At 40.9% G+C, this 18,520-nt stretch overlaps 1 protein-coding gene across 3 annotated transcripts in view; it reads left to right on the forward strand.

Moving 5' to 3' along the window:
- The first annotated feature begins 586 nt into the window (after positions 1-586).
- Positions 587-18,520, forward strand: part of LOC133387288 (ubiquinol-cytochrome-c reductase complex assembly factor 1) — an 88,262-nt gene continuing 70,328 nt past the window's right edge. Inside the window, exons 1-4 of one of the 3 annotated variants that reach the window (XM_061631772.1) lie at positions 591-733; positions 5,558-5,662; positions 7,321-7,425; positions 14,586-14,693. In XM_061631772.1, coding sequence (XP_061487756.1) covers positions 710-733; positions 5,558-5,662; positions 7,321-7,425; positions 14,586-14,693 — 342 coding nt within the window. In that variant the 5' untranslated portion in view covers positions 591-709. Of the gene's footprint in view, positions 734-1,533; positions 1,647-5,557; positions 5,663-7,320; positions 7,426-14,585; positions 14,694-18,520 lie in introns of those variants that run through there. The other 2 variants (XM_061631774.1, XM_061631773.1) reach the window with 2 other exon arrangements.

The following is an 18,520-nucleotide window of genomic DNA, read 5'->3' on the forward strand; positions in this document are numbered from 1 at the left end:
GGCCAGAGCCTTCCCATCCATATGTTAACTGCACAAGAAAAGGGAGAGAAAAACAGATAGCAACCTAAATTAAGTCAAGCCCTGCCACATAATCGCTAGTGTGTGGGAGGCTGTTGTGGCTACTTACTGGTGGAAGAAAGATGCATTCTGCACATTTCTGAAAGCACCTTATTACAGTTGTCACGTTTTCGAGGCTTTCGGACAGGACGATAATAAGTTAAAAGAAACCTGCCCCCCCCCAGCCCCAAAAGCCCTTTTCCCTACGGAAACTCTCTCCCGGCTTTTTCATGTATACCAGCTGCGTGCTGATCCGCTGGCACCGGATTGCCCCTTCAGAGCTTGGAAAAGTTACTTTTTTGAACTACAACTCTCATCAGCCCAATCCAGTGGCCATGCTAGCTGGGGCTGATGGGAGTTGTAGTCCAAAAAAGTAACTTTTCCAAGCTCTGCCTACGATACCTCTCACAGATACGTCTTCTCTATTGCGCCATAGGCGCGAAACGGTACCAGCGAAAAGGAATGATGCTACGAAAGAACCGCTGTAATTTATTCACGTGGAGGCGCCGTAGTCCCGCCGCCGGCTGGACACGCTGTGGAAAAGCATCCAAGGAATAATTTGGATTTGGCCTTTCTGGACTTCCCGGCGGCGGATGAAAGAACGGAAGTACTCTGATGTTTCGCGGAAGCGGAAGCTTGTCCTTGAAGAATTATGGCGGCGCTGGTGAGGGTTGTGGTGAGTGGGGTTTGTGACTGTCCTTGGGTGCTGCCTTTGCAAAATCGGGGCTGGCTCTGTTATCGTAGGCTGTAGGTGTCGATGGGACGTGTAGACTAGTTATCGGTAGCCCCTCCGCTCAAGTTTTGGAGTCATCGTGTGCTCCAGTGGTGACTGTCGTCCAGAGGCAGTCAAGGGGGAGAAGGATTTGTAGGTGCTGTAGATGTACTGACCCACAACCTGTGGACTCTGTTCGTGGTGGGAGGGCTGAGGAAGATGAGAGCAAGCAAAAGCGCTTGCTGAGCAGTCTCTCGGGGGCTCCTGGGTCGCCATGGATGTCTTTGCCCTCGATGCTTTGGCGCGGAAGCAGACTTTCCTATTGGAAAGGACAAAAAGGCCTGTAATTTCTATTAAGACCGGTCGTAGCAAGGCCAAGCGATTCCCACCCTTCACAGAATGCTTGTGAAGGAAATTCTGCAGTTGAGGTAGAAGCGATCGTAGTTTAATCAGGACTTTCGGTGACTAATTCAATAGTCTATCTGATGTTCTATCATAATTAGTGCTGTAGTATTTTTTGTTTATTTGAAATGGCAGTGGGGGGCTCTTAAGGTAAAACTCCTTGCAGAGGATCTCTTATACACCACATTTTATGCCACTATTTTGTACCTTGTATCTCAGTCTGTATAGCTTAAATCAGGAGTGGGGAACATTTGCAAGCTTGAGGATTACAGACCCTCTTGGGGCCACATGCCAGTGGTCAGTAGGGGCAGAGGCAAAAGTGGGCAGTAAAGTTTACCTTTGTATAGTAGGGTAGTTTCTATACACAGTCACACATTCCTCTATTCTCCATCCAGGCAATCAAGAGGCATTGTCAACTTTCAAGGACACAGTGCAGCTAGGCAACAGCACTCAAGGAGAGTGCAAAGCAAGGCTGGTGAGGGGTATGGCCTGGGAAGATGGGGGTGTCTGGGGAGAGTTAAGAGGCCTGTAAGGCTGTATTTGGCCCCAGGGCTTGTTTCCCAACCTAGACTTAAATTTAAAGAATAGGAGATTAATTTTTTTGATTTTTCTGCTACTGCTCACTAGTAGCAGTTTGTCTGCTTATTTTAACATTTTTCTTATGGGCACTGTAGTCAGCAAAAAGGCTGGAAGGGATGTGAAAGTTGATTCATTCAGTGTCCTTTGGCCAGGCATGGGTTTGTAGATGTTAAACCATGTAACCCAGATTATATAATGTACATAAGAGAGTAGCAGCGAGCGAGGTGTGGCAAGACACACAATGTCTTGAGGCAAGGAATAATTTAGACACATGGAGGCAATTACCATTTCCTCACTTTTGCTTATATCAGTCATGTGGAATGACTGCAGGTCCTTGTTTATTGGACACTTTGACTTGTTTAACTTAATATCATTGTAATTGTAACTAAGCCTTCATAATTTTGTTCTTAGTAGTACTGAATCCCTAAAGATGTTTTGCTACATATTCTATTTTTCCTAATTATTTTTCTGGTGCAAGACACATCAATTTCTTATGGCTGGGCAGCAATTCTAACAGTGTATCTTGCCATTTTATGATAGCTCTTTTATTTGTCAAAGAACTTTCTTGTCTCATGGATATTATGGAAAACTGATACATTTTAAGTATCTCTCTGTATCTTTCCACCATAACAAAGAACTTAAACAGATGGCCAAATTGTCTTGGGATGATCTTTCTCATTATGGGAAAACATGGTCACCTGTATCATTCTGCCAGGGATATGTGCCCCACTGCAGAATCATGATAGAATGTGTGGTAAATGGACAGCTGTATACAGGGGCAGAGGAGAATAGGGAGCGTTTTATATGATATCTATTTACATATAAAAGAAAAATTCTTATTTAGAGATTTATTTAACAAGTTTTATATACCTTTTGATTGTAAAAAACCCTTCTAAGCAGTTTACAGTGGCATTAAAATAATCAGTCAGTTAAAATCAAGTAATTAAAAACATTGTTACAACTGCAGCAGACTAAAATGATTAAAATGTATCAGTATGTATGTGTCTGGATAGGCTTGCCTAAAGAAAAAAGTTTTAAGCAGGCATTGATACTGCCAATGTGCCTGTCTAATGGCATACTAAAAGACTAGTTGTGCCATACTAAAAGAACAATTTCTTACAGGTGTGGAACAAGTATTATGGAGCACCTGTAACAATGCCAGTTTTGCAGATCAAAGTACTTGAGTAGGCACATATGAAGTAAGGTGGTCCTACAAGTGAATTGGTCCCAAGCTGTTAAGGGCTTTATATACCAACAACAACACCTTGAACTTGGCCTGATAATCTGATGAAGCCATGTAAAAAGAGAAAAGCACTCACTAGAGATTATGACAGTTTGAGTAGATGCTTTTGTATACCTATTTATTTATTTATTTATTGTATTTGTATACCGCCCCATAGCCAAAGCTCTCTGGGCGGTTTACAGCAACTAAAAACATTACATATTTAAAATTCTAGTAGCTGGTTGTTACTCTGAACTGTAATTAAACGTATTGAGGCGTGCTGAGGACATTCAGAATTTTGAGATGAGCAGCACCTGTATTGTCACAGCATTATTCAAATATGGGGTTATAGGAAGACAAATATAGTGAATTTGGAAATGCTGGCCAAAATAATCAGTACTGATTATTGGCTATTATTTTCTTTTTTTTTTTTTCAATAATTTTTATTCAGATTTTCATAAAACATACAAGACAAAATCATAAAACATTCAAAGACAAAAAACAAAATCAAAAATAGTTAAACAAAAAGAAAAAAAGAAAAAAAAAACAAAAATAAAAAATAAAGAGTAAAATATTGACTTCCCATTTGTCAAAGATCAAATCAGTTATAAGTCTATAATATATAACAATCCTGTCTCTTAAGTCATATTATAAAATCACTTTCCTCCAGTAGTTATCTTACTTAATCATCAAATCTCATAAACATTACTTTATTCTTTCCACAAAAAGTCAAAGAGAGGTTTCAATTCTTTAAGAAATATATCTATCAATTTTTTTTTCCAGATAAGCATATCGATTAATCCATCTCATTACTAATTATGATAATCTTATTGTCATAACCATAGTCAAAATAAACATTTCAATTAATCCATCACATCAGAATCTGTTAGGTTCAGTAATTTCAGTAGCCATTGTTCTATTATCCCTATTAGTTCCATTTTCCATCTTCCATCTTCAGTAGTCTTGTTAAGTCCAGTAATTTCAGTATCCAATCTTCCATTATCAGTATTCCATAATAATCTTGCTGTCAAAGCCATAGTCATATAGTAAGAGTCTGATGGGAATTACCTCTATCCCAAATATTTTCTTGCCATCCATTCTGAATAGGTTGCTGAAATACAGCTGTAAAATCATATCTCTGTTCTTTTTTTCAAAATACACTGGGTCATCTCTTGAAAGTTTTTCCATTGTCACATGGCTGCAGTTAATTCCATAGATTTTCTCTATATTGGGCTCCATCACATCATTCCAGTCCAGAAGATTATCCATGCCATTGATAACTTTATCTCTAGAATCTTCATTAATTTCTTCAGAGATAACATTGAGTTCCAAACAATAGATTTTATTTCTAAAGTCCATAGACTCCAAATCTTGTTCCTGTTCCACGTTTGTTCCAATCTCCGGGATCTCCTCTCTCACAGGGACCCCTGTTCCAGTCTCCAGGGTCTCCTCTCTCACAGGGACCCCTGTTCCAGTCTCCAGGGTCTCCTCTCTCACAAGGACCCCTATGTCTTTAATCTCCTGTGTCTCCAAACAATAGATTTTGTTTCTAAAGTCCATAGACTCCAAATCTTTTTCCTGTTCCACGTTTGTTCCAATCTCCGGGGTCTCCTCTCTCACAGGGACCCCTTCCAGGGTCACCTCTCTCACAGGGACCCCTATATCTTTAATCTCCTGCTTCATTTTACTCAATTCAACTTTCAGCTCCTTACAACCCTATCGCAGGTTTTGTTTCGTTATCTCAATCTCATCCATTATTTTCTGAAACATAGTTATTTCCAGCTTCTCAGCCACTTTCTTAATTGCCATTTTAAAAGAAAAATATAGGAAAACCACTTCTTATTTCAGCAACAATTGGGTTAATACTCCAAACTTGGTGACATCACAGTATAAACAGAGCAGACAGCCTTATCTCTCCATACTTAAGTAAACAAAATGCAGTTCCCAGGATCGAAACAATTAATGGCGGTCGTCAGGAAACAGATTCGTCAAAATAAAATAGACCAAAAAGAGAGTAGTCTCAGACAATATAATATTCTTCAAAATAAAAATCTGGAATAGAAATCCCTCTTCTGTGTATATCTTTAGAATGCAAATCCAGGACAGCTTTTTGCAACAAAAACAGAGATAAGCTATTAATTAGTGAGTAGCAGAGAGAAGTTATGGCTCCCCAGTGAGATGTCAAAAACCGATCAATCTGGCAAATCTCTTTTAAACAGCAACAATTTAAGTCAAGTAAAAGAAAAATATAGAAAGAAGGGTGCTTGCCTGTTAGTGCGTTCTCTCTTAGAAGATAAGATGAACGTTCGCTTTATCAGATAGAGCTTGTTGTTGAAAATCCGTCCCACCTTCGTCGGCTGGACCTCGTCCCATAAATTAATGAGATCTGGTCGTCCCAACAAAAATAGGCTTTGAGGTTAATCTCTTCGTTTCTCCCTACCCGGGAGAAGTTTAATCAGTCAAAAAAAAAAAAAATCTGACTGATATATCTGAATAAGCTTCTTTTGAGGCAGGAGCCCGTCTCAAAAGCAGGCACAGGCTAAGTCACCCTTCCCGGAAGTCGATTATTGGCTATTATTTTCTAGACACACCGAGCTGAAGTACCTCCATGGATTGCATTATGCAGTGGATTAATACAAACCACATTAGCTCAACCACAATGGGGCAGGATGCTCCATGGCACTCTACAGGTAAGATTTATTTTTTATTGCAAGAACGTTGTCAGAATTTATCATGTAATTTGGAATTGCTCGGCTGTTTTGGGGGGGAGCATTGAAAGGAGTGCACTGCAAACTTGTTGTGGATCATTGTTTACTATTCATGATGGCATTATACTACTGCCTCTGAATAACACTTGCTGGGGGGAAATGAGAGTGCTATTATGCTCAAGTCCTACTTTTGGGCTTCTCATAGGCATCTGGTTGGCCAATATGAGAACAGAATGCCAGACTAAATAGGCTTTTGTCCTGATCTAGCAGGGCTGCTCTTACATTCCCAAGTTAATTTTCTGTGGTTTGTATTTACTCTCATTTCTGGGAGCTAAATAGTTTGAGCCAGCTGTGACTTGCCCTGCTAGCCTTTACCCTTTCTCAAGGCTCATCATGGTATGTACAGTGCAGAATGTTATTCCTCACAAACAGGTTAAATATTGGGTTTATTCCATTTGGAGATAAAACATTGTTTTTTTGCTTGCTGCTCTCAGTGGTTTCATGAGTGCACTAATTGGAAATGGCATCAGGCTAAACTTTGAGTCAGAAAGAAAATTTGTAGGACAGCTGTGTGGTTGCTCATCATGTGTTTAAGCCTATGAGTGCCTCAAGGATATTGAAGAGAGATCCAGATTTTAAAAGACCTGACATAGGTATTTGCTGTTTGAATTTTGATAAAATGTCAGTGATAAATATTGTAGTCTCTATACCACATCCAAGCATATGCAGAAGCTTTCTTGGTTCAAAACATCTTGAACCATGTAGACTTTTCAGTACCATCAAGATGGCTTTTATTGTAATTGTTCTCTAAATTGGGACTTTAGACAGGCTGGCTGGAATTCAGTGTCAAGAAAGATTTGTAATCTGTTACTGAGGTGCCTTATTCTCCAAGGAACTTCTACAGTAAGTCTTAGACAGAAATACAAAGGTTTTGACATGTGGTATCAGAGCCCACCCACCAGCTCTCTTTTTTTATAAGGTGCTAATGTTCTGTGGCTACAAAAACAGTGGGCACTAAATTTGTAGGAAAAAGATGAGAAGCAGTAGCTGAAAATATGTAGTCTATTTGTGCACAGAAAAGAGGAAAAGGCAATGGCTATGTTCTACCTCCACTGTTGGAGGCTGTATGCCTTTGAATACCAGTTGCTGGGAATTGCAGGTGGGAAGAGTGCTGTGGTGTGAAGTTCTGCTTGTGGGGGTTTCATGGGCATCTGAGTGGCCACTGTGAGAGTAGAGTGCTGGGTTAGATGGGTCTTTGGCCTGATCCAGCAGGTCTCTTCTTATGTTCTTAGGAGGTTCTTGAAAGCAATAATATTCTGTAGGAGGAGGATGTTTGGTGTCTTCATGACTTTTTTAGCTTTTTGGTGTATGAAGCTGTTTAGAAGACCAAGTGATCTCCTCTTTCCCTATGTATTTGTCACTTTTCTTCATCTGTGAGCAAATCTGTGTTGTGCTTGTGTGCATAATAAAGTCTGAGAACTTTGCAGGCCTTTCTGATCTGAAATTCTTCTACAGGATAACACTAATGTGTAATCTGTGCGCATATGTCATATTTTAACATAACTGTATAATCCAATGTTACCCTTCTGTACTACTATTTGTACACTTAACTGTTTTTGTTGTTGTTGTTGTCTTACCAGAGACACAAGAATGGCCAGTCACAACTAACCAAAGCTTGCTGTGGATTAATACAAACCATTAGTACAGTAAAACAGCCAAACAGAACACTTCATCACACAAACAAGGTGAGACCAAAGTGATGTTTTGTCTTTTGACAATGCTGTTTGGCCCTATTGAACTAGGACTGTGGTTCTGTTGGGGATTGAGATTTTTGGGGTTATTAACAGGTTTCAAGCAAAATTTTAAATGCACAATCTTTGTTAGTTCATCATACAGGAGAAGCATTGAGTCCCAGAATAATTTGAGGAATTGATAAGCCAGAATGTTAAGGGGTGAGATGGCACAGGTTCAGTAATTTGTGATTCTGACTACTAAGATACACATGGAAAAAAATGAAGTTGCTTTTTATACTACAAGTTTTGATAGAATTAAAATCAAGATGCACAGATTTCTCTGAGAACTGTTTTTAACAGCAAATCACACTGCTAATTTCAGGAAAATTAGCAACAACTCTTATGCTGACAGGTCTTTATTTAGTAGTTTACAGGCTAACAATTTAAGCAAAAGTTTTGCTGTCCCTGAAAACTGCTTAAGTTTTTCCAGTTTTCTTTTTCCATAGTTAAAACCAGCCTCACACAACACAATGCCTGGGATATTTGTACCTACCACCTCATGGAATTCCTGCTGTATGCTGGTAGTAACCATTTCTCACCTCTTTGTGGGAACATCTAAGGCTAAAAAACTTGTCAGTAGGACTCCATTGCTCCTTTTCCTGGATTCACAGGTGTACAGCGAAATTGGCTTGGCTCCAATACTTCCAACCTTTTGAAGCCAGCCATGTGGCTTCGTCTACCTGTGTCTCAAATTCCTTTAGTGCATGAAAGCCCATGTGCTATTGATGCCATACTCAATGAGGAGGATTAACAGACTGGGGAAATAAAACACAAGGGGGATAAAGACTGAATGAAGAAAAACGGTTAACATCAGTGAAGTGAAGAGGGAAAGGGCTGACATGGGAGGCAATGACATCTGTTGGGTGGGGAAAGAGGGGTACTGAGAGAAGAGGGTGTGTGCTGTGGGTGCAAAGTGAAAACGGAAAATAATGGTTAACAGAGACGTGTGGTCATACAGAGAGGAGAGTGCATGCTACAGGGCACAGATGAATCGGTGGCTAATAGAATGACTGTAAATCAGAGATGGGTAACTTGTGGCTTTCCAGAGGTTGCTGAACTACAACTCCCAATACCCTTGACCATACCCTGTGCTGGTTGGGGCTGTTGTGAGTTGGAGTCCAACAACATATGGAGGGCCACATGTTCCTCATTCTTGGTGTAAATGAAAACAAAAACGCTGTAAAAAGATGTTTTCCTTCATTTAACATGATCTTGTAGCTCTCTTGAATTAATCTCAGTGGTTTGAACTGTGCATCCCAGATCAAGACAAATACAGCTTGTCATTTCACTTGTATTATCTGTGCTAATCTCAGACTCACCAGAAGTACAATCTTGTCTGCAGCATTTACCTACTGTGTTAATACACACTATTTTAATAAACCAGTAAAATTTTACAGCATACATACTGCTTTTTGAAGATCAGTTCACATACCATATGCTACAACCACCATTTGGAGGTGCTGGTTTGGAGACTGTTTACACAACTGGTGTGTGAGATGGCTGGTTAGGTATTCTAGGCTGGGAGGGGCAGCAGCAGGCTGTAGCACTCTTCCTTCTCAACCTATACTTGTTCATCAAAGCTTCCGTACTCAGGTTGCAGCAATCATAGCCATGAAGCATAGCTTCACCACTCAGGAAATGGTTTGCCAAAAGGTGACCTGCCTGACCATGCCAGATTCTGTTTCTCCTTGCACCAGCACTCTGTTTGAAAGAGCAAACACAAGGAATAGCTGCACCTATGGTGCCTAAATTTGCCCAGGCCGAAGAATTCTTAGCCAGCGACGGCAGAATCAGAAGAAACTACCACAGCTGCCATTTGTTGTTGCTCCAAGGCTGCTACTCCTGGGAGATCCCAGAGCATAAGTATACCCCCAGCAGCAGTGCTAGCTCTCATTTGGTCTTCTTCCACTGAGGGAGGCAAGGAGCTTGTGGGGAGGGAAGTACACAATACTTATTACTGCCCCTTTCTTATTTTAGTAATAAATTGCAGTTTTGAAATAGGCCAGCTTTGCAAATAAGTCCTCAAAGGTTACTAGTCTGTCAGCCGACACATACCTGTGCTAATAATAATTTGTGGCAGTTTGATTTGAAACCCAAAACCGGGTGCTCTTAACAACTGATACAGCTTGCCCTGTCTTGTTGCCTGAAGCCAATTCTTCTCCAAGCCAGGCAAGTGGTTTCTCACAAGCCTGGAAAAAGCATAGCCAAGTTTTTTTTTCAAAAGATAATATCTAACTAAACCTAATTTGGAAAGTGTTCTACCATGAACTTGAGTTTTATAGTTATGAAATTTTGGTCCAGAGTATGTCCATTTTCACTCTTAATGTGTCTGAGACATTAATTGCAAGCTTAGGTTATGCCACAAGCCAAAGGACTTGCAGATTGATAGGTATATTTCAAACATGTAAGCTGTTAACTTTTACAGCAGTTTCATAACTAACTGTACAGCAATGTTTAACTTGTTAATCTTAAGCTTCCTTCAAATGTCAAGTTAGCAAACTCCATAGTTGGGGCAGAACCAGCTTGCTTCTCTCATTCCACCTCTCTTCCTATCCAGATTTTAAAGAAAACAAAGTTATTTATTTATTTATTATTTGATTTATATCCGGCTCTTCCTCCCAGCAGGAGCCCAGGGCGGCAAACAGAAGCGCTAAAAACACATCAAAACATCATAAAAACAGGCCTTAAAATACACCAAAACAAAACAACTTTACATTCCAATCCAGACGCAGACTGGGATAGGTCTCAACTTAAAAGGCTTGTTGAAAGAGGAAAGTCTTCAAAAGGCACTGAAAAGATAACAGAGATGATGCCTACCTAATATTTAAGATGGTTATCTGGAGGAGGCCCTCACCAGCAGAGCACAGTGATCGACTGGGTATATAAGGGATAAGACGGTCTTTCAGGTATCCTGGTCCCAAGTTATATAGGACTTTGTATACCAAAACTAGAACATTGAACTTGGCCCGGTAGCAAATGGGCAGCCAGTGCAATTCTTTCAGCAGCGGGGTGACATGTTGGCGATACCCTGCCCCAGTGAGCAGTCTCGCCACCACATTTTGCACCAGCTGCAGCTTCCAGACCAACCTCAAAGGCAGCCCCAGATAGAGCACATTACAGTAATCCAGCCTGGAGGTTACCAGTGTGTGGACAACAGTGGTCAGGCTATCAGTGGTCAGTTATGTCACATAGGGTCTTCTCTCAACTTCATGCAGCAGTAAAAAATTAAACAGGAGAGGTGTTTTCTATCTTGGTGACAGGGGTGGAGAACTTTTTCAGCCCAATTATTATTATTATTATTATCTTTATTTATACCCCGCCATTTCCCCAAAACTGGAACTCATGGCGGCTTCCAGGTAAAAAATACATATAATTAAAAACATACAAAGTCTACATTAAAGGGCTGCATTTCTTTGTGGCTAACCTATGGGGGCGGGGGGCAGATGCCACTCAGTTCATCTGTTTTCTGTCTCACACTCCTTCTTACACAAGCATACGTTCCATTTCTCTCTCTCTCTCTCTCTCTCTCTCTCTCGCACACACACACACATTTTGTTCATATTCTCATACATGCACACAAAATCATTAATTATCTCAAATTCACTGCCTTCAAGCAATCTTTTCCCACATCCATATTGTAAGCTTAAGTGTGGAACATGCCCTCAACCACTCAGAGGTATGGTGCACAGGTAAGGAGGGGACAGAATTAGGCTGGTGAGGAGACAGGGCTAAGCAGAGGAGGTGAAACCTGGGGAGAGTCTGGAAGAAATTAGAAGGCTAGGACTGGGGAGGGCAGCTATGAGGGAACTAGATAAGGTCCTCAGATGTAAAGATGTATCACCGAACACTAAAGTCAGGATCATTCAGACCATGGTATTCCTGATCTCTATGTATGGATGTGAAAGTTGGACAGTGAAAAAAGCTGATAAGAGAAAGATCAACTCTTTTGAAATGTGGTGTTGGAGGAGAGCTTTGCAGATATCATGGACTGTGAAAAAGACCAATAATTGGGTGTTAGAACAAATTAAACCAGAACAATTGCTAGAAGCTAAAATGATGAAACTGAGGTTATCATACTTTGGACACATCATGAGAAGACATGATTCACTAGAAAAGACAACAATGCTGGGAAAAACAGAAGGGAGTAGAAAAAGAGGAAGACCAAACAAGAGATGGATTGATTCCATAAAGGAAGCCACAGACCTGAGCTTACAAGATCTGAACAGGGTGGTTTATAACAGATGCTATTGGAGGTTTTCCACCCCTGACTGAAGAGCAACCTTATGCAACTTGGTGGCCACTAAAGTCATTCTCAGAACAGCAGGCTCGTATCTACAAGTGCTACTTATTAGAAATAAACATGTTAGGTTAACAAAAGAGGTGCATGCCTAATTGCTTACTACTGGCAGTTTATTTTCAAAGTTTTTGTTGCTGGTATTGGATCTTCATTAGGAAGCCTTCTAATGTCCTTGATTCCAGTTGAAGACTACTTGGCTCGTTCAAGAGAGAGAGATACACTCATGAACTAACTTCACAGCAAAAGGCAGCAGTATGGGCAGGGACAGGGCACTTCATATGTATATTATGTAAGTGGTTCAAACAGCAGTCATTCCAGGCAGCTGTGCTACCATTTTGGCCAGCATCAATCCATTGTCTATCCTCCACTGACAGCAAATCTACTGGAAACTGCTAATCACTGGGGACCTTTGCAAGCCAGACACCTTTGTCAGTCTGCCCTGTAAATAGAAGAACAATAACTGGGTAGTATCAAGATATTTTCAACTGGCTTTCTTAAAATACACTCCTTTTTGCAATCTAATCTTGAATGTATCCCAGAGTAGACCTTTGGACTGCTGAATATCTTCATGCCATGTTCTCACACACACTCTCCACACACTTCTGCCTTTCTTCTGAAATGACACTATTGAAATTGCTAAGTGGGAAAGACTTGCAGTCTGTCCGGGTGTTTTGGCTGATGACAAGAGAGCTTGCAAGTTTGTGTAGACAATTTTAAAATGTACTAGGTTGGCTATTCTTAAAAGAAGAACCTCTATTCCAGAATGCGTTGTCACATATGCATTGTATAGTATTAGTTGACCTGTTTTGTCTACTAATGGCTAAAAATTAATTTGCTCCTTCTTTCTTGGCTATCCAAATGTTTTCTGTGTTTAATAAAACCTATGATATTATTGGGTTTCAGTCTCCCTCTTTTATAAGGATTGTGATAGCTTAACCTTATCTAAAGGTCACCAGCACCCAGTTCTTAACGGTCTTCTGGAAGGAAGAGGGTGTATAACGTACTGTATAAACTAGATTTCAGAGCCCAGTCACACACACATTAGAAAGATTTTCGGCAAAGTTCTTATATGCTGGCATTAATAGGCAAAATAATGATAGCTTCAAAAGAACACATATCCACTTAAAAGTAGAAGTTGTTTAGATAAAACTTATATATATCTTTATATCCTCTTGTTCATTCCAGGGTTATGATTTAGACAGTGATCGTGAACCTCTCATCCTGACTTATAGTCATTTATTTATTTGGACTGCCTTCAAGTCAATTTTGACTTATGGCACCCCTATGACTAGGGTTTTCATGGTAAGCGGTATTCAGAGGTGGTTTACCATTGTCTTCCTCTGAGGCTGAGGCAGTGACTGGGCCAAGGTTACCCTGTGAGCTTCATGGCTGTGTGGGGATTTGAACCCTGGTCTCCCAGGTCGTAGTCCTAGGATAGGTAAAACTGACCATGGGGAAGGGTGGAGGAGAGGAGGAGGAGGGGGAAGGAGGGGAATGGAAGGGGATGAGGGAGGGGAAGGGAGGGGTGAAGGAAGGGAGAAGGGAGGGATAAGAGGGAGGAGGAGGGGAGGGCAGGTTTGAACATTTGCATGCTTTTTGAGTTTAGTGGGATTTACTCCTGTGCAATCATACTTAGGATAGGTGAAACTGACCTGGGGGAGGGAAGGAGAGAGGAGGAGGGCAGGAGGGGGAGGAGAGGGAGATGATATTGGGTGGGTAGGTGGGTGAATGGGCACTGGGCAGAGGGGAAGCCCCTTTCCTTTCCAAAAGGAAAACACTGAACAGTATCATTATTTCCCCCCAACTTTTAATTCTACAGCAGGCACATGCAGCCTCCCACCCAAATTTAAACCAAAGCTGTCCCATCCACACCAGACTGTTATTTCACTTCAGGCAGTCACTGCTTCTCCCAAAGAATCCTGGGAAGTGTAGTTAGTGAAGGGTGCTGTGTGGGGATTTGCACCCTGTTCTCCCAAGTTGTAGTCCAACACCTTAACTACTACACATCTATACTTGAATTTGTCAAATTTCATATTGCATATGGCATTCTGATTAGGTATTTCTCTCTTTCTTTAAGGTACCAGCCTTACATTGACTTCCTCAAATTTATGCAGGTGAAAGTTGCCAGAGTAATTAGAATGGGAAAGCCAAATGTCAAGGGCTGTACTTTTTCTCATAGGCTATTGTCATGTGTCCTTCATTCTTAACCCTCTTTGATAAGTCTGACCACCAGTTTGAATGGAGAGTTATCGTTGCAGGCCAGGCTCTGTGTTTTGATCTGTTCCCATGTCAGGAACAATATTTGCATGAGTTTTTTTGGAGGGAAGCCTTAGAAATATTATTGAAGAGACAAAGGTATCAAGCAACATTTATCACTCTCGTATAGTGGCCTGGATTTCCACCCAACCCATTGTAAAGAAGTGAGGGCATGTTTTTCTACCTCCCTGGGCACATGCGTCCTATCTTCAGGACTACTGGGGATCCACAAATGTGTGTAACATTTAAATGTCAGTTTTTATGCTTGTACATAGAATAGGTAGACCCAGATTGCATAGTTGCTTCCTATGTCAAGCCTATACAGATACACTGGATTTCATATTTGTATGCCCTGGTCAAATATTATGACTGTACATATGGCAGATGGGTATAGCAGCCCCTATTCCCACTGTAGGGAGAAGAACAAGGAAAAGGTATTGGCCTTGCTGGGCCAATGTATGAAGCGCCCCTTATAGTTGAATGTAGTTTTAAATTGCAGAAAACACTTGGGTGATTAAGATGTGATTTCTGTTAACACATTTCTTTACTTTTATTCTAGTTTTTTACAGCCAAAGACTCGCCTCAGCCATCTGAAGAGAAAGTAGGTGCTTTCACGAAGATAATAGAAGCAATGGGTTTCACAGGACCACTAAAATATAAGAAATGGGTAAAAATTTCATCTTTTGTTTTTCATTGGCTCTAAATTGGGAGGGACCACTAGAATAAAGTAGTTCAAACTTTTGCTTATAAAGAGCTGTTTGAATGTCTTTCACAGTGCAGTCCTGTGCATGTCTACTTAAAAGGAGGTCCCACTGAATTCAAGGGGACTTATTCCAAGGTATATATCTATAGGATTGAAATCCAGGGTAGTTGCTCTTTTGTATCAAAATGGCCAAAAGCTGGTGTATTGGGGTTTTTTAGCTGATAATAATGGGCTGACTGGACATCCTTTCCAGGGCCGGCCCCAGGCATGCCGGTGCCTTTGGGCATCAGCTTCCCCCGGGCCCTTGTGTGTGTGTGCGCGTGGATGGCCCCCTCAAGCCCCCCACCTACCTGTCACCTGCCTTTTAGTATTCCCATTAACCAAGATGGCGGCCACTGTTTCCCTAAGGGGATGAAGCCTCTGCCACCATCTTGGTTGATGGCACGTGTGCGTGCTATGCGCATGCATCTCTGCCATCAACCAAGATGGCGGCAGGGGCTTCAGCACCTTAGGGAAACCTCAGCCGCCATCTTCATGAAGGGCAATGCTAAAAGGCAGGAGACAGGTAGGTGGGGCAAGGGAATGGCGGGCAGGTGGAAGCTCCTGCCCTGTGATCCGCGGCTGCTGCTGCGGATCAAGGAAGATGAGCAGAGGGGCCCCTGTAGCTCCAGGGGCCCTCAGGCCAGTGCCCCACCTGGCCACCCTTTAGAACCAGCCCTGATCCTTTCCACACTTTCTGGTGGAACTACTATTAATTTGATCTGATTGATTCATTTATATATTCCACTCAATCCCAGTGTGACTTACAGTAGTTTTTCTAAATGTCATTAGTTTTGTCTCCAATGGGTTCATATCTAAGGCAGTGAAGTCATTTGGCTGATAAAAAAGGCCAAATGAAATAAAAATACATTGTAAACATAAAATCTATCAAAAACAACAACATGCTCGTCCCACCCTAGAATAACCTGTCCAAAAAGACATTGAAAGGACAGGTGTGTGTGTACACAATGACCTGCTAAATGCCTATTTTTAAAAGATGTTGCAGAATAGGCTGGCCTGGGGGAGGGCGGGGCAGAGCCAGGAAATAGATGAATCTTTACTCCCAGCCCCTGGAATGCTCCTCTACCAGCAGCAGAAGTGCAAGCTGCATTTGTTTTGAGTCTTTTTTTTTTTTTTTAGTCATCAGTTGCTTAGAATCTTTTCCTATAGGTCTATTTTTTTAATTAAAAGATCTATAGACCTCCTTCTAGGGCAATTGCTCTCAAGGCAGCATATAAAGTAATGACACAATAAACATAATATCAAAGTCATCACATTAAAATCCACATTGCATCCTTTAGAATGAGCAGTAAAACTTCATCCAGACACAACAGTGAATGAAAAGCAGATAGAAATAAAACACCTCAGGAGCATATACTGATGCTGCACCACAAAATATCTATCTACCCATCTCTACAATCACTGTGATCTTACAAGATGTCATTCCTTGAAAATAAGGGGAAAAGCCACTGGCATCATTGCTAGCAAGCACCTCATTTATATTATTTATTTATATTCTGCTTACATGCAGTAATGGATTAACGATTCCATCAAAACATTCAAAAGACCCATATTTGAAATACCCCGTAAAAGAAGTGTATTAAAAAGCATAACAGTTAAACTCTTAAAAAAAGCAATATACCACCCTTGGCTGGTATAAATCTCCATCCTGAGTTGCATCATCATTTTTTGTAGTGGATGGCTATGGCTGAATGTGTGAAAACTGGATAGTGAGCAGATGGGTTGGTTAGCATACGTGGAATTCCTTCACTCACATACACACACTCTGCATTACATAAGAGTCCTTGTGTAAACATGCAGTAACAATAATATTCACAAGCAAGCCTACATTCACTTAGTCTGCAGCAGAGCTTGGAAAAGTTACTTTTTTGAACTACAACTCCCATCAGCCCCAGCCAGCATGGCCACTGGATTGGGCTGATGAGAGTTGTAGTTCAAAAAAGTAACTTTTCCAAGCTCTGCAGTCTGGAAATGATGATTCCGTCTTTTTCCATCAACTTATTCAGCCGCTAGCTATCATTGGTTAAAAATTGTGCCTCTTTTCTGAGCCCTCCATGTACTGCTTTTGTGACTTGCAGCTATGTTTTTAAAGAGAACTAGAAAGCTGTACCTACCTGTGTCTAGGGTTATATCCATCAGAAGTACTGTTTATATGTCCTAGTGCTTCTCTTGCTTCATACGTTATTCTTTCAGGAGAGTGTTATTCAGTCCCATAATAGTACTCTTGCCCGTACCATCAAGCTGGGATTGGATGTTGCATATTGTCTTATTGCCTATGGCATCAGGATGTAAAAACAGGAGTTTTCACTAAATTAAGCATTTATATAATTGTTATGTTTCTAACATTCCATGTAGTTACATATATCTACATTCCATGTAGTTAAAATATGTAGAAAATGTGATATGGAGCTGTTCAGTCTGTAAAATTAAATACTAGGCTAGATTATGAAATTCTTAAAAATGGGGAGATACTTATTTCAGTCAGTCATCTTGAAAGCACTAAGAATCTTATATCAAAATAAAGCATGGCACTTATACTTGCCCCAATTTATCGACATTTTACAAAGGGAGATGGAACCAAAATCTAAAATTTTGCTTTTGTAATTGCTGTGTTTGAGGAAAATGTAATCCTTCATAGGATAAAACCTAATGGAAGATAGTTTAAAGTGTTAACATGGCATCAAAATACATCAATACTTTCAGCGATTATTCCAAAGAAAACAAAGAAGGCATCTGTCCATTATTGTAATTCCATTTGGGATTATTTCATAGAATCATAGAATAGTAGAGTTGGAAGGGGCCTATAAGGCCATCAAGTCCAACCCCCTGCTCAATGCAGGAATCCAAATCAAAGCATTCCCAACAGATGGCTGTCCAGCTGCCTCTTGAACGCCTCCAGTGACGGAGAGCCCACTACCTCTCTAGGTAATTGATTCCATTGTCGTTTGGCTTTAACAGTTAGGAAGTTTTTCCTGATGTCCAGTCGAAATCTGGCTTCCTGCAACTTGAACCCATTATTCCGTGTCCTGCACTGTGGGACGATCGAGAAGAGGTCCCGGACCTCCTCTATGTGACAACCTTTCATATACTTGAAGAGTGCTATCATATCTCCCCTCAGTCTTCTCTTCTCCAGGCTAAACATGCCCAGTTCTTTCAGTCTCTCTTCATAGGACTTTGTTTCCAGTCCCCTGATCATCCTCATTGCCCTCCTCTGAACCTGTTCCAGTTTGTCTGCATCCTTCTTGAAGTGTGGAGACCAGAACTGGTTGCAGTATTCAAGATGAGGCCTAACCAGTGCTGAATAGAGGGGAACTAGTACTTCACACGATTTGGAAACTATACTTCTGTTAATGCAGCCTAATATAGCATTTGCCTTTTTTGTAGCCACATCACACTGTTGGCTCATATTCAGCTTGTGATCAACAACAATTCCAGGATCCTTCTCACATGTCGTATTGCTGAGTCAAGTATCCCCCTTCTTATAACTGTGCATTTGGTTTCTTTTTCCTAAGCGTAGAATTTGCATTTATCCCTGTTGAATTTCATTCTGTTGATTTCAGCCCAATGCTCCAGCCTATCAAGGTCCCTTTGAATTTTGTTTCTGTCTTCCACGGTATTAGCTGTGCCCCCCAATTTTGTATCATCTGCAAATCTGATAAGCATTTTTTCCAGTTCCATAATCATGCTGCTGAATTTAATTATGTTTTAACCATCATCACTATAATACTGAG

Source organism: Rhineura floridana, chromosome 6 (genome assembly GCF_030035675.1).
Source record: "Rhineura floridana isolate rRhiFlo1 chromosome 6, rRhiFlo1.hap2, whole genome shotgun sequence".
Taxonomy (NCBI): domain Eukaryota; kingdom Metazoa; phylum Chordata; class Lepidosauria; order Squamata; family Rhineuridae; genus Rhineura; species Rhineura floridana.